Below are 13,294 nucleotides of genomic sequence, written 5' to 3'. Positions count from 1 at the left end.
TTCTTTATCCTTTGTGTATAGGAGGGCCACTGATTTTTGGGAGTTGATCTTGTATCCTGCCACGTTACTAAAGGTGTTTATCAGCTGTAGGAGTTCTTTGGTAGAGTTTTTGGGGTCGCTTATGTACACTATCATATCGTCAGCAAATAACGAAAGTTTAACTTCATCCTTTCCAATTCGAATCCCCGTGATCCCCTTATGTTGTCTTATTGCTATTGCTAGAACTTCAAGCACTATATTGAAGAGGTATGGAGAGAGTGGACAGCCTTGTCGCGTTCCTGATTTTAGTGGAAAGGCTTTGAGTTTCTCTCCATTCAGTTTGATGTTAGCTGTCGGCTTGGTGTATATTGCTTTTATTATATTTAGGTATGATCCTTGTATCCCCAGTCTCTCCAACACCTTTATCATAAATGGGTGTTGAATTTTGTCAAATGCTTTTTCAGCATCTAGTGAGATGATCATATGGTTTTTTTCTTTCAGTTTATTTATATGATGGATTACATTGATAGATTTGCGTATGTTGAACCAGCCCTGCATCTCTGGAATGAAGCCGACTTGATCATAATGGATAATTTTTCTAATGTGCTCTTGGATTCGGTTTGCCAGTATTTTATTGAGAATTTTCGCGTCGATGTTCATGAGTGAGATTGGCCTGTAATTCTCTTTCTTGGTTGTGTCTTTGTGTGGTTTTGGTATTAGGGTAACTGTAGCTTCATAAAAGGAGTTAGGCAGTGACTCTTCTGTTTCTATATTGTGGAATACGTTAAGGAGTATAGGTATTAGCTCTTCCTGGAAGTTCTGGTAGAATTCTGCATTGAAACCATCTGGTCCTGGGCTTTTTTTGGTAGGGAGATTTTTGATAACAGCTTCTAACTCTTCGCGACTAACAGGTCTATTTAGATTGTTCACCTGTTCTTGGTTCAACTTTGGTATATGGTATTTATCTAAAAAAATGTCCATTTCTTTTACATTTTCCAACTTTGTGGCATATATACTTTCATAGTAAGATCTAATGATTCTCTGAATTTCCTCTGTGTCTGTGGTTATGTCCCCCTTTTCATTTCTGATCTTATTAATTTGCATGTTCTCTCTCTGCCGTTTGATTAACTTGGATAGGGGTTTGTCAATCTTGTTGATTTTCTCCAAGAACCAGCTTTTTGATTCATTGATTCTTTGGATTGTTTTCTCTGTTTCTATTTTGTTGATTTCAGCCCTCAGTTTGATTATTTCCAGTCTTCTAGACCTCCTGGGTGAATCAGCTTCTTTTTTTTCTAGATCTTTCAAGTGTGCTGTTAAGTCTCCAATGTGTGCTTTCTCTGCTTTCTTTAATTGGGCACTTAGTGCTATGAACTTTCCTCTTAGCACTGCTTTCATAGTGTCCCATAGGTTTGAGTATGCTGTGTCTTTGTTTTCATTAAATTCAAGGAAGAGATTAATTTCTTTCTTTATTTCTTCCTTGACCCAGGGGTGATTTAGTAGTTGACTGTTCAGTTTCCATGAGTTTGTTGGCTTCCTGTGGGGAGCATTGTTGTTGAATTCTAATTTTAGTCCATGGTGATCTGACAAGACACAGGTAGTTACTAATATTTTTCTGTATCTGTGGAAGTTTGCTTTGTTACCGAGTATGTGGTCAATTTTCGAGAAGGTTCCATGAGCTGCAGAGAAAAAGGTATATTCTTTCCTATTTGGGTGGAGTGTTCTATAGATGTCTGTTAAGTCCATTTGATTCAATACCTCCAATAGGACTCTCAATTCTCCGTTTGGTTTCTGTCTGATTGACCTGTCCATTGGTGAGAGAGGAGTGTTGAAGTCTCCTACTATTAGTGTGTGTGATTTGATGACCGCCTTGAGTTCTAGAAGAGTTTCTTTTACATATGTGGGTGCCTTTATATTAGGAGCATAGATATTCAGGATTGAGACTTCCTCCTGATGAATTGTTCCAGTTATGAGTATGAAATGTCCATCTCCATTTCTTCTGATTGATTTTAGTTTGAAGTCGATTTTGTTAGACATTAGAATGGCCACGCCCGCTTATTTCTTAGGTCCATTTGCTTGGAAAACCTTTTCCCAACCCTTTACTCTGAGTAAGTGTCTGTCTTTGTGGTTGAGGTGTGTTTCTTGTAAACAGCAGAATGTTGGATCCTGTTTTCGTATCCAATCTCTAAGTCTGCCTCTTTATAGGTGAATTGAGTCCATTGATATTAAGTGATATTAATGACCAGTGGTTGTTGACTCCGGTCATTTTTTTTTTTAAGTAGTAGAGTGTATGTGTTTTTCTTCTTTGATTTGTGCTTGTGAATGGTCGCTAGATGTTCGAGTTATTGTAGATCGTGTTGGGAATGTTGGATTCCTTCGGTAGTGATTTTCCTTCTAATATTCTCTGTAAGGCTGGATTAGTAGCTACGTATTGTTTAAATTTGTTTTTATCCTGGAATATTTTGCTTTCTCCGTTGATAGTGAACAATAGCTTGGCTGGGTATAGTAGTCTGGGTTTGCATCCATGGTCTCTTAGTTTCTGCAGTACCTCTATCCAGGATCTTCTGGCTTTCATGGTTTCCATAGAGAAATCCGGTGTAAGCCTGATAGGTTTACCTTTATAAGTTACTTGACCTTTTTCCTTTGCAGCTCTTAAAATTTTTTCTTTAATATTTATGTTTTGTGTTTTGATTATTATATGGCGCGGGGATGTTTTTTTCTGATCCAATCTATTCGGTGTTCTGTATGCTTCTTGAACCTTCATAGGAATATCGGTCTTTAGATTGGGAAAGTTTTCTTCTATAATTTTGTTGAATATATTTTCTGGGCCTTTGATCTGCAGTTCTTCTCCTTCTTCAATCCCTATTATTCTTAGATTTGGTTTTTTTATTGTGTCCCATATTTCCTGAATGTTTTGTGAAGAGAATTTGTTGGATTTGCCGTTTTCTCTGAACAGAGCATTTATTTTCTCTATGGTATCTTCAGAATCTGAGATTCGTTCTTCTATCTCTTGTATTCTATTGGTTATGCTTGATTCTGTAGTCTCCGCTCGTTTACCTAGGTTTTCCATATCCAGCTGGTTCTCGTTTTGTGTTTTCTTCATTGCCTCCATTTCAGTTTTCAATTCTTGGACTGTTTCCTTTACTTGTTTGATTGTTTTTTCTTGGTTTCTCAGGGTATCACTCACGGATTTACTTATTTCTTCAAACTTTTTGTTATATTTCTCATCCATTTCTATACTCATTTCTTTAAACTTTTTGTTATACTTCTCGACCAGTTCCTTAAGGGAGTTATTCATATCCTGTTTAAGGGACTCTATTGCTTTCATAATGGCACTTTTTTCCACTTCATCTGGGTTAGAGTGTTCAAATCCTTCTGTTGTAGGGTCATTGGGATCTGATATTTTCATGTTGTTTTTCAGATTGTTGGAGGAGGTCTTGCCTTGGCGTCTGCCCATCTCTTCGATCAAATGCTCTCTATTGGAACTTCTGGTATCGGGTCAGGTTCCCTTGTTGGGCAGGGAGTTCACTGATAGAATGCCTACCTTTCCCCAAGCAGGGTATTGAACCACAGGCACTGCCTCTGTCCGGGATGCCCCTATAGAGCAGGCCCAGTGTGCAAGGCAGCTGAGCTGGGGAAATTTTATGGGCTCAGTGGGAGGGGAGAAATGTAGAAATTTGTACCTGGATGGAAGCTGGGATGGCAGGTGGGAGAGCCTAGCAGGGTGGAAACAGCACTGCAGGCTGACCTGGGAGTCTATGGGGTCGGGGAGAGTCCTAGCTCCCCCTCGCCGGGCCCCTGTCGTGGGCCCGAATCAACTCACCACTCCGAAGGCCCTCTGGATGGAAGCTGGGATGGCTGGCGGGGAAGCTAGCAGGGTGGAGCCAGCAGAGCAGGCTGACCTGGGAGTCTATGGGGTCGGGGAGAGTCCTAGCTCCCCCTCGCTGGGCCCGTGGGGACCCGAATCAACTCACCACTCCGAAGGCCCTCTGGATAGAAGCTGGGATGGCTGGCGGGGAAGCTAGCAGGGTGGAGCCAGCAAACAGTCTGACCTGGGAGTCTATGGGGTCTGGGAGAGTCCTAGCTCCCCCTCGCTGGGCCCGCGGGGACCCGAATCAACTCACCACTCCGAAGGCCCTCTGGATGGAAGCTGGGATGGCTGGCGGGGAAGCTAGCAGGGTGGAGCCAGCAAACAGGCTGACCTGGGAGTCTATGGGGTCGGGGAGAGTCCTAGCTCCCCCTCGCTGGGCCCGCGGGGACCCGAATCAACTCACCACTCTGAAGGCCCTCTGGATAGAAGCTGGGATGGCTGGCGGGGAAGCTAGCAGGGTGGAGCCAGCAGAGCAAGCTGACCTGGGAGTCTATGGGGTCGGGGAGAGTCCTAGCTCCCCCTCGCTGGGCCCGCGGGGACCCGAATCAACTCACCACTCCAAAGGCCCTCTGGATGGAAGCCTGGAATATTATTCTTATGTGTATCTATATAGCTTTTAAAAGTTAGTTCTTGTGGTTTTTAGATTTTAATCACGTCATTTCCCCTTCCTTTTCTCCTTTCCAAACCTTACCATATTCCTCTCCTTGCTGCTTTGCAGATTCATGGTCTCTTTTTTCATTAATTGCTGTTATTCACACATATTCATATTAATATATTCTCAAATATGTAAGTGCAACATGTATAATATCAGCCTGTATAATGTTACTTGCATATATGTTTCAGAGCTGACCATTTAGTTTAAAATCTACTTCTCTACTGAAAAAATTGACTCCTAGCTTGATTTCATCTCTAAGGTGTTGTGAAATGAACATGGACATGCAGACAACTTGTTGATAGAACTACCACTTTCACTTTGGATTCATACCCAGAAGGGAGATTTAACTTTTATTGAAAAGTTTTTTCTTTGAAAATATCAAGCATGTATAGTGTCAATTTTGATTTTTATCATACCTCTTTAATCTCTCTCCCACCCTATTTTCACTCTGCCTGCATACAAATTCCCTTCTCACATTTATGCATTTTTTGAGGAACCTATACAGTAGTTTCTCTAAAAGTATACAGTAACTTACAATCCCCCACACAGTGCATAGGTCTTTCATAGTTCTATTTTCTCTATATTCTATGCATCATTAATATTTGTTATATATCTATCTAACTTGTGGAGACTAAGAGACCAACTCCAGCTCCTATCAAGGATCCCAAAGGTGAAATGCTTCTCAGGAGTGAAAGGGTGTAAAGGATTTTTATATTAATATCACACAGGCTAGTACTCTTCATTTCAAGTACTCTTTATTGTTCTGTTTCTACTATAATAATCCTGTCCTACTTCTTCCTTCTCTGACATTCTTCTTCTAGTTTCTTCTATTATTCTAAAAACTCTTCTCCTTCAGGAGCCTTGAAGTGATAAGGAGCTTACTTGCTTACCATGGCAACACAAAGATCCAAGGCCATAAGAGCAAAATTTCGACCAGGCAGGGAGGGCACAGTGCCCAATGACAACTTAGAGACACATCCACTGTTAGTAGACTAGCAAGTGAAGAATTGGCATGCCTTTTTATTTTTAGTAACTTTGGTTGGACTTCTGTGGCTCTGACCTTGTACATAGCTGTGAGGTTTCACATTTATAATCTATTTACAAAAAGCCTTTAGTTAGTTTTAACTCGTTCTGACATGAAAGTGAGCTAATTGGGAGCAGTTAGTCTTAGCAAAGGAACAAGACATGATGTTAAGAGTCCACAGTCCCAGGAGGACAAATATATCCAGTTAGGGAACATGTTCTAGTTTCTATTCTATATACCCAAATTATATAGCTAAATGAAAAGTTATCTTCTAGATCACTAACCAATATATGTGCCCAGTAAACAATAAACTGTAGTGCTGTTTGAAATATCCTTAAGCTGTAATGTGAGGGAAAGAGCTCTGCACACAACAAGTCTGAAATGAGGACAACTTAAAACATATGAAAGACAGTATTCCTTAATGTCTTGTAGATAAGGTTGATGAGATGTGCATCTCTGGTGACAATATTCCTCATCACCTTGCTAAATGAGGTGTGCACTCCATGAGATCTACATCTCTGATGAGTTGACCCCTAAATTATGTGCCAAACTCTCAGTGCATAAATCTGCAGTCTGTAGCAAATGACATGATAACTCATTATATTTTTTCATTTATCATTCTCTTTTTCTCTTTAATTCCAATTTCTGTAGGACATCTGTGGCTTCCAGATAACTGATGGAGAATTGTACCAAAGTGAGAGAGTTCATCCTTCTGGGAGTAACCAATAACCCAGGCCTGCAAGTTCCCCTCTTTATTATGTTCACTCTCATCTACTTCGTTGATGTGGTTGGAAACCTGGGAATAGTAGTGTTGGTTCTTATAGACTCTCATCTCCACACACCCATGTACTTTTTCCTTTGTAACCTATCTCTTGTAGACTTGGGTTACTCCTCAGCTGTCAGTCCCACAGTCATTTCTGAATTTTTCATAGTCACCAAAGTGGTTACCTATAATGCCTGTGCTGCGCAGATGTTCTTTTTCGTAGGCTTTGCCACGGGAGAAAATTATCTCTTAGCATCAATGGCTTATGACCGCTATGTAGCTGTGTGCAACCCCCTGCATTATTCCACCAGGATGACAACATGTGTTTGTATCTGTCTGAACATTGGTTGTTATATCTGTGGTTTCTTGAATGCCATTTTTCATGTTGGGGACATATTCAGTCTCTCATTTGGCAAGTCCAATGTGGTCCATCACTTTTTCTGTGATGTTCCAGCACTCATGGCTCTATCTTGCTCCAATATACACCTTAGTGAAGTGGTTCTTGTTTTTTTGTCAACCTTCAATGTCTTCTTTGCTCTTCTGATTATCTTAGTTTCCTATATTTTCATATTTATTACCATCTTGAAGATGAAGTCAGATAGGGGACATCAAAAGGCTTTGTTCACCTGTGCCTCCCACCTCACCACAGTCTCCATATTTTATAGCACTGTCATTTTCATGTACTTACAGCCTAGCTCCAGTCATTCCATGGATGCAGATAAAATAGCATCTATGTTCTACACTATGATCATCCCCACACTGAATCCTTTGGTCTACAGTCTAAGGAACAAGGAAGTTAACAATGCATTTAAGAAAGTAGTTAAGAGGGCAAAATTTTTATGTAAGAGTGAGATTTCAGACTGGAAATAAATTTCATTGGTCTCTCATATTCATTGTGCATTAGTTAGATTTAAGCTCCCCGAAGCACAGGGGATTCCTGCCTAATACACACCTCTTCAGAAGTCTATTTTATATTAAAAAGTATATTTACAAATATAATACCTGAGTGAGAAAAACCAAGGAAAATTTTTAGAAATGTGTGTGTGTTGTGAACATGTATAGGCATAAATAGGAAATTTCATTAGGAATAATTTAAATAATTAAATTGATTCATAACATAAAATTTCCCTTTTTCTTTTAGCACTTGTTTCATCCTTATCTTCCTATGATTTGATACCTCATTTATTTTTAGCATTGAATTATGTTATCTGGTTTTATTATATATTTTCACGTATTGAAATATATTTGGATTGCTTCCAAATATTCGAATTAATTAATAAAGCATTCATAAATATATTTATGGCTGATTTGTTTTTCTTCAACCTCTCTGTCCTGTTGATTTTCATTTTGATTAAATAGTCCACATGAGAAAGAAAAATGTTCCTCAAGAGGTCTATTCTTCTTAGTCCCCAAGAAGATCCTCAACAAGCCTATCCCTCTTAATCAGAACTAAATTCAGTTGTCATGTGATGGCACCACCATCTTGATTAAGGGTAACCAAGGAGGCAATGGGTCTCCAAGATATTTTAGAGGATGAATTTTTGAATGATAATTCATGTCCTGTACTGAAAACAAGGTTTATGAACAATAGAATTTAAAAACAATGCTTGTTTAATAATGTATTAAACCTGCTCTTCAATGCTTTTATATGCAAAATAGTACCTTGCTCTGGTAGCTAAACTTTGTTATTTAAGAATCACCCAGGTGATAATGGTTCAGCATAGAGAGATCATGAGGAAGAAGTGAGGCTTGCAAATGTGTGACAGTATAAGTTGATAAAGAGAGCCCAGTTGAATTCTGCAACACAGGACACAGGAGACCACTTCCTAAGTAGAACCTTAGTAGCACAGACAATAAGAGCAATAATGAATACATGTGACCTCCTGAAGCTGAGAAGTTTCTGTAATACAAAGGATACAGTCATTAAGACAAAAGGGCAACCTACTGAAAGGGATAAAATTTTCACCAACCCCACATCAAACAAAGGTCTGATCTCCAAAATATATAATGAGCTCCCAAGGTCCAAATTAGAAGAAGAAGGAGGGAGAACATGAGCAAGGAAATCAGGACCGCCACGGGTTTGTCCACCCACTGAGATGGTGGGACTGATCTAATAGGAGCTCACCAAGGCCACCTGGACTGGGAGTGATGGAGCATGTGATCAAACCGGACTCTGAATGTGGCTGTCAATGAAGGCTGACTGAGAAGCCAAGGACAATGGCACTGGGTTTTGATTCTACTGCATGAACTGGCTTTGGGGGAGTCCGGTTTGTTTGGACGCTCACCTTCAGAGACCTGGAAGGAGGGGTGAGGAACTTGGACTTCCCACAGGGCAGGGAACCCTGACTGCTCTTAGGACTGGAGGGGGAGGGGAAGGGAAGGGGAAGGGAAAAGGGATGTGGGGAGGAACTGGAAATTTTTAATAAATAAATAAATTTAAAAAAAGAACTCAAGAAACTAGACATTAAAACTGTAATTGACTCATTTAAAAAATGGGGTACTGAACTGAACAGAGAATTCTCAACAGAAGTTCAAATGGCCAAAAGACACTTAAGGTCATGCTCAACCTCCTTAGTGATCAGGGAAATACAAATCAAAACAATTTTGAGATATCATCTTACACCTGTCAGAATGGCTAAAATCAAAAACATCAATGATAGCCTATGCTGGAGAGGATGTGGAGTAAGAGGGACACTCATCCATTGTTGGTGGGAATGCAAACTTGTACAGCCACTGTGGAAATCAGTGTGGCTGTTTCTCAGGAAACTGGGAGTCAACCTCCCTCAAGATCCAGCAATTCCACTCTTGGGAATATACCCAAGAGATGCTCAATCATACTACAAAGGCATTTGTTCAACTATGTTCATAGCAGCACTATTTGTAATAGCCAGAACCTGGAGGCAACCTAGGTGCCCCTCAATAGAAAAAAAGATAAAGAATGTGTGGCACATATACACTTTAGAGTTCTACTCAGTGGTAAAAAACAATGACATCTTGAATTTTGCATGCAAATGGATGGAAACAGAAAACACTTTACTGATTGAGATAACCCAAACCTAAAAGAATGAATATGGTATGTACTCACTCATAAGTGGATTATATCCATAAACAAAGGACATTGAGCCTATAGTTCGTGACCCTAGAGAAACTAAATAAGAAGGTGAACCCAAAGAAAAACATATATTTATCCTCCTGGATAGTGGAAGTAGACAAGATCGCCGGGCAAAAGTTGGAAGCAGGGGAGTGGGGGTAGGTTGAGGGGAAGGGGGGATGGGGAGAGAGAGGGGAGAAGGAGAGGACTGGGGAGAATTTGGGGGAATGAGATGGTGAGATGGAGGAAGGGTAGATATGGGAGCAGGGAAGAAGATATCTTAACTAAGGGCAACATTTTAGGATTGGCAAGAGACTTGACTCTAGAGGGGTTCCCAGGTGTCCAAGGGAATTTCCCCAGATAGGTCCATGGGCAGCAGAGGAGAGGGTGCCTGAACTGGCCTTGTCCCATAGCCACACTGATGAATCTCTTGCATATCACCATAGAATTTTCATCTGGAGATGGATGGAGATAGTGACAGAGACCCACACTGGAGCACTGGACTGAGATCCCAAGGCCCAGATGAAGAGCAGAAGGATAGAGAAGATGAGCAAGGAAGTCAGGACCGCGAGGGGTGCAACCACTCTCGGAGACCTTGGGACTAATCTAATGGGAGCTCACCAAGGCCAGCTGGACTGGGACTGAACAAGCATGTGATCAAATCATACTCTCTGAATGTGGCCGGCAATGAGGGCTGACTGAGAAGCCAAGGACAATGGCACTGGGTTTTGATTCTTCTGTATGTACTGGCTTTGTGGGAGCCTAGTCTGTTTGGATGCTCATCTTTCTAGACTTGGATGGAGGGTGGAGGACCTTGGACTTCCCACAGGGTGGGGAACCGTGACTGTTCTTAGGACTGGAGAGGGAGAGGGAAAGGGAATGGAGGAAGTGGGAGGGGAAGAGCGGAGGAGGTGGAAATTTTTAATAAATAAGTAAATAATAAAAAAAGAAACAGAAGAAAGGTGGGGAGGACAGAGAGAGAGAGAGCACAGGAGTGGGTGGAGCTTGTCTCTGAAAGTGAACTTTGCACCTGTGTTCAGTCAGGGAACTGCTTGCCATACTCAGAGAGGTGTCAGATTTCCAAGGGGCAGAGCCAAGGTATGCCTGAATGCTAACAATCATAAGAGAGGGAAAAGTGTAGTTGTGAAATACCAAGGTAATGATTTTCTGGTCAGTGTGTGTTTGTGGGGGGGCAACATGGCGAACAGCATTGAAGGGTTGAAACATTAGGAAAGGTGAGAACCACTGACTTAGAGAATGTCTTCCCTTATCTGTTCATGCTTCAGGAAGTATGTCTAGCCTCATTGTTGCTAACTTTGTTAAACTGAGTTATATAAAAAATTGCTATATTCTGGAATGGTGAACTATAAAAGAATCAGGAATATTCGGTCTCTGTTGACTGTGTACATGAGTTAAAAGTTTTATTTTGATAATAAAAGGAGCTTCAGTTGAGAAATTGTTATTTTTAAGGATCAACATTGTTTAAAATATTATTTTTTTCCTTTTGTTTATTTTCTGTGCTGTTCTCATCTCCATCCCATTCCTTTCCCCTCCCTTAGCATCCACCCTCTGCCCTTGCACCCTTGCCCTCCCCCAAAGGAAATAAAACAAAAATTAAGAGAAAAAAGAAGGGAAAAACAATCTTGTCATGAAAATTGTAGTGTGCCACAGTGAGTCACACTGTTCATGCTTTTATCCATATATCTTTCCTTGTAAGTGTTCATTGTAGTGTCATTGGTCTGGTTTTAGGCCTCTGGCTTCTGCTACACTATAGATGCTGGGGGCCCTCACTGAAACTCCTCTAGGTTCTCCTGCTGTTGCCCTGTGTTGTGGAGATCCTGTAGCTTTTGGGTCTGCAGGACTGGTCCCTTACATGCTCCAGCAGATCACAAATGGGATGGATGTTGAGGTGAGCCAACACATAACCCTGGTTCTGGGCCTGCCTACTTGCAGGGTTGGTCAGCCTGCCAACTCTTCCATGTGTCCTTACTATGATGAGGTAATGCAGGGTGAACTCTCCTTCATTACCCTTGTGAGCTCACCCCTTGCAGCATTGAGCAGGGTGGGGGGCAAAGTTCTCCAGCTTTCAGGTCCTCATCCTCAGGGTTGAATTTCCCACACCTACACCTTCAGGTCCAGTTCTTCTGTGTTGGGCAGATGTGGCATAAGGGCTACTCTCCCAAGTTATGCAACTGATGAGATGGCAGAGATAGTTCAGTTCTTATGGTCTCAAGGGCTGCTCTCTCACCTACTAAAGCTCAACTCAACAGAGGTAAAGCTATAAAGTCCTTTTCCCAAGGTCAGGTGTTTAGATAAAATTCCCATTCCCTCAGGGGACTTGAAGAAATTCCCTGCTTACTAATAAGGGAGTCAATCTCCTTAACTCTGACAAAAGGAACTATGGCCCTTCCATTAACGCATGACTGTGGTGTCTATTAAATTTTCAAGGGTAATGCCAGTCTCTAGGCTCCCCCAGTACTTGCTTGCAACAACAACAAAGCATACAACAACAAATCCTAGTCTTATAAAAGCTAATAAGCTAATGTTAACTGTTAAGAATAATAAAGAAAAGTCTAACTGTATTTGGACATGACCACAGGGATAGAGAAGTCCCACCAGTGGGTACTGTGGGAGCACTCACAGTGATCAAGCTGCCACTGGTGGGGACACTGGAAAATGGTTTATTGCTAGTTCCATAATGGCTCCCTCAATCAAGATATCTTTTCCTTGATTTCATTCTCTGTCCTTCTCTCATCTCAATTCTCCCATTCCCTCAAATTTTCTTTCTCCTCTCCTTTACCCCCTCCACTTCTATCCTCCTTTGCCCACCCCCACCCCATGATCCCAATTTTCTCAGGGGACTTTGTCTATTTCCCATTCCCAGGGGTATCTATATATGTTTCTCTTATGTTTTTTTTAGTAATTATATTAAATTATAAAAGTTTCCATTTACGCCCCTCTTCCCAACACCCTCCCACTCCCCCCCCCTCCTCCTCCCACTTTGTCCCTAAGGGCAGTCAGGGTTTCCAGCCCTGTGGGAAGTTCAAGTTCGTCCCCCCTCCCTCCAGGTCCAGGAAGGTGAGTATCCAAACAGACTGGATCCCAAAAATCCAGTATATGCAGAGGAAACTAGTCCCAGTGTCATTGTCAATGGCTTCTCAGAAAGACTCCGGGCCAGCCACATCCAGAGAATCCGGCCACATTCAGAGAATCTGGTTGGATCACTGGCTCGTTCAGTCGCAGTCCAACTGCCCTTGGTAAACTCTCATTAGATTCGACCCCTTGTATCAGTGGGTGATAGAATCCCTCGCAGTCCTTCGTCATTTTCTCCGTCCTTCTGCTCCTCATATGGACCTTGGGGGGCTCAGTGCGGTGCTCCAATGTGGGTCTCCGTCTGTATCGCCATCCATCGCCAGATGAAGGATCTATGGTGATAAGCAAAATATTCATCAGTATGGTTATGGGCCAAGGCCGGTTCAGGCACCCTCTCCTCTGTCCAGAGAACAATCTGGGGATCTCTCCTTGGACCTGGGATCCCATATATAATCAAGTTTCCTATAAACCCTAAAATGACTCCCTTAGTTGAAATATATTCTTCCCTGATCCCATATTCATCCTTCCTCCCTTCCCCCCATCCCGGACAACCAAGCTTTCTCCATTCCTCCCCTATTCCCTTCTCTCTAACCCTCTTCCCTTCCAACAACCCTCCCACCCCCCCAACCCTCCCCGTGCACCCAAGGTTACCTGGGACTCTTGACTATTTCCTACCTCCTGGCGGATAGCTAAATAATCTTCATCAGGTTCGTCTTCTTATTTAGCTTCTCTAGGATCACGAATAATAGGCTCAAAGACCTTTAAATTATGATTAGAATCCACTTATGAGTGAATACATACCGTGTTCCTCTTTTTGGGTC

At 41.8% G+C, this 13,294-nt stretch overlaps 1 protein-coding gene across 1 annotated transcript; it reads left to right on the top strand.

Annotated features, from left to right (window-relative positions):
* The first annotated feature begins 6,190 nt into the window (after positions 1-6,190).
* LOC148121385 (olfactory receptor 5B2-like) lies at positions 6,191-7,159 on the top strand. Its single transcript, XM_087908685.1, has one exon. The coding sequence runs from the start codon at positions 6,203-6,205 to the stop codon at positions 7,157-7,159; it is 957 nt and encodes a 318-aa protein (XP_087764811.1). The 5' UTR covers positions 6,191-6,202.
* The last annotated feature ends 6,135 nt before the right edge of the window (positions 7,160-13,294 follow it).

Source organism: Myodes glareolus, chromosome 7 (assembly GCF_982192425.1).
Source record: "Myodes glareolus chromosome 7, mMyoGla1.1, whole genome shotgun sequence".
NCBI classification, from domain to species: domain Eukaryota; kingdom Metazoa; phylum Chordata; class Mammalia; order Rodentia; family Cricetidae; genus Myodes; species Myodes glareolus.
Note: the sequence above shows the minus strand (reverse complement) of the source record. Positions and strands in the feature narration are given on the sequence as shown.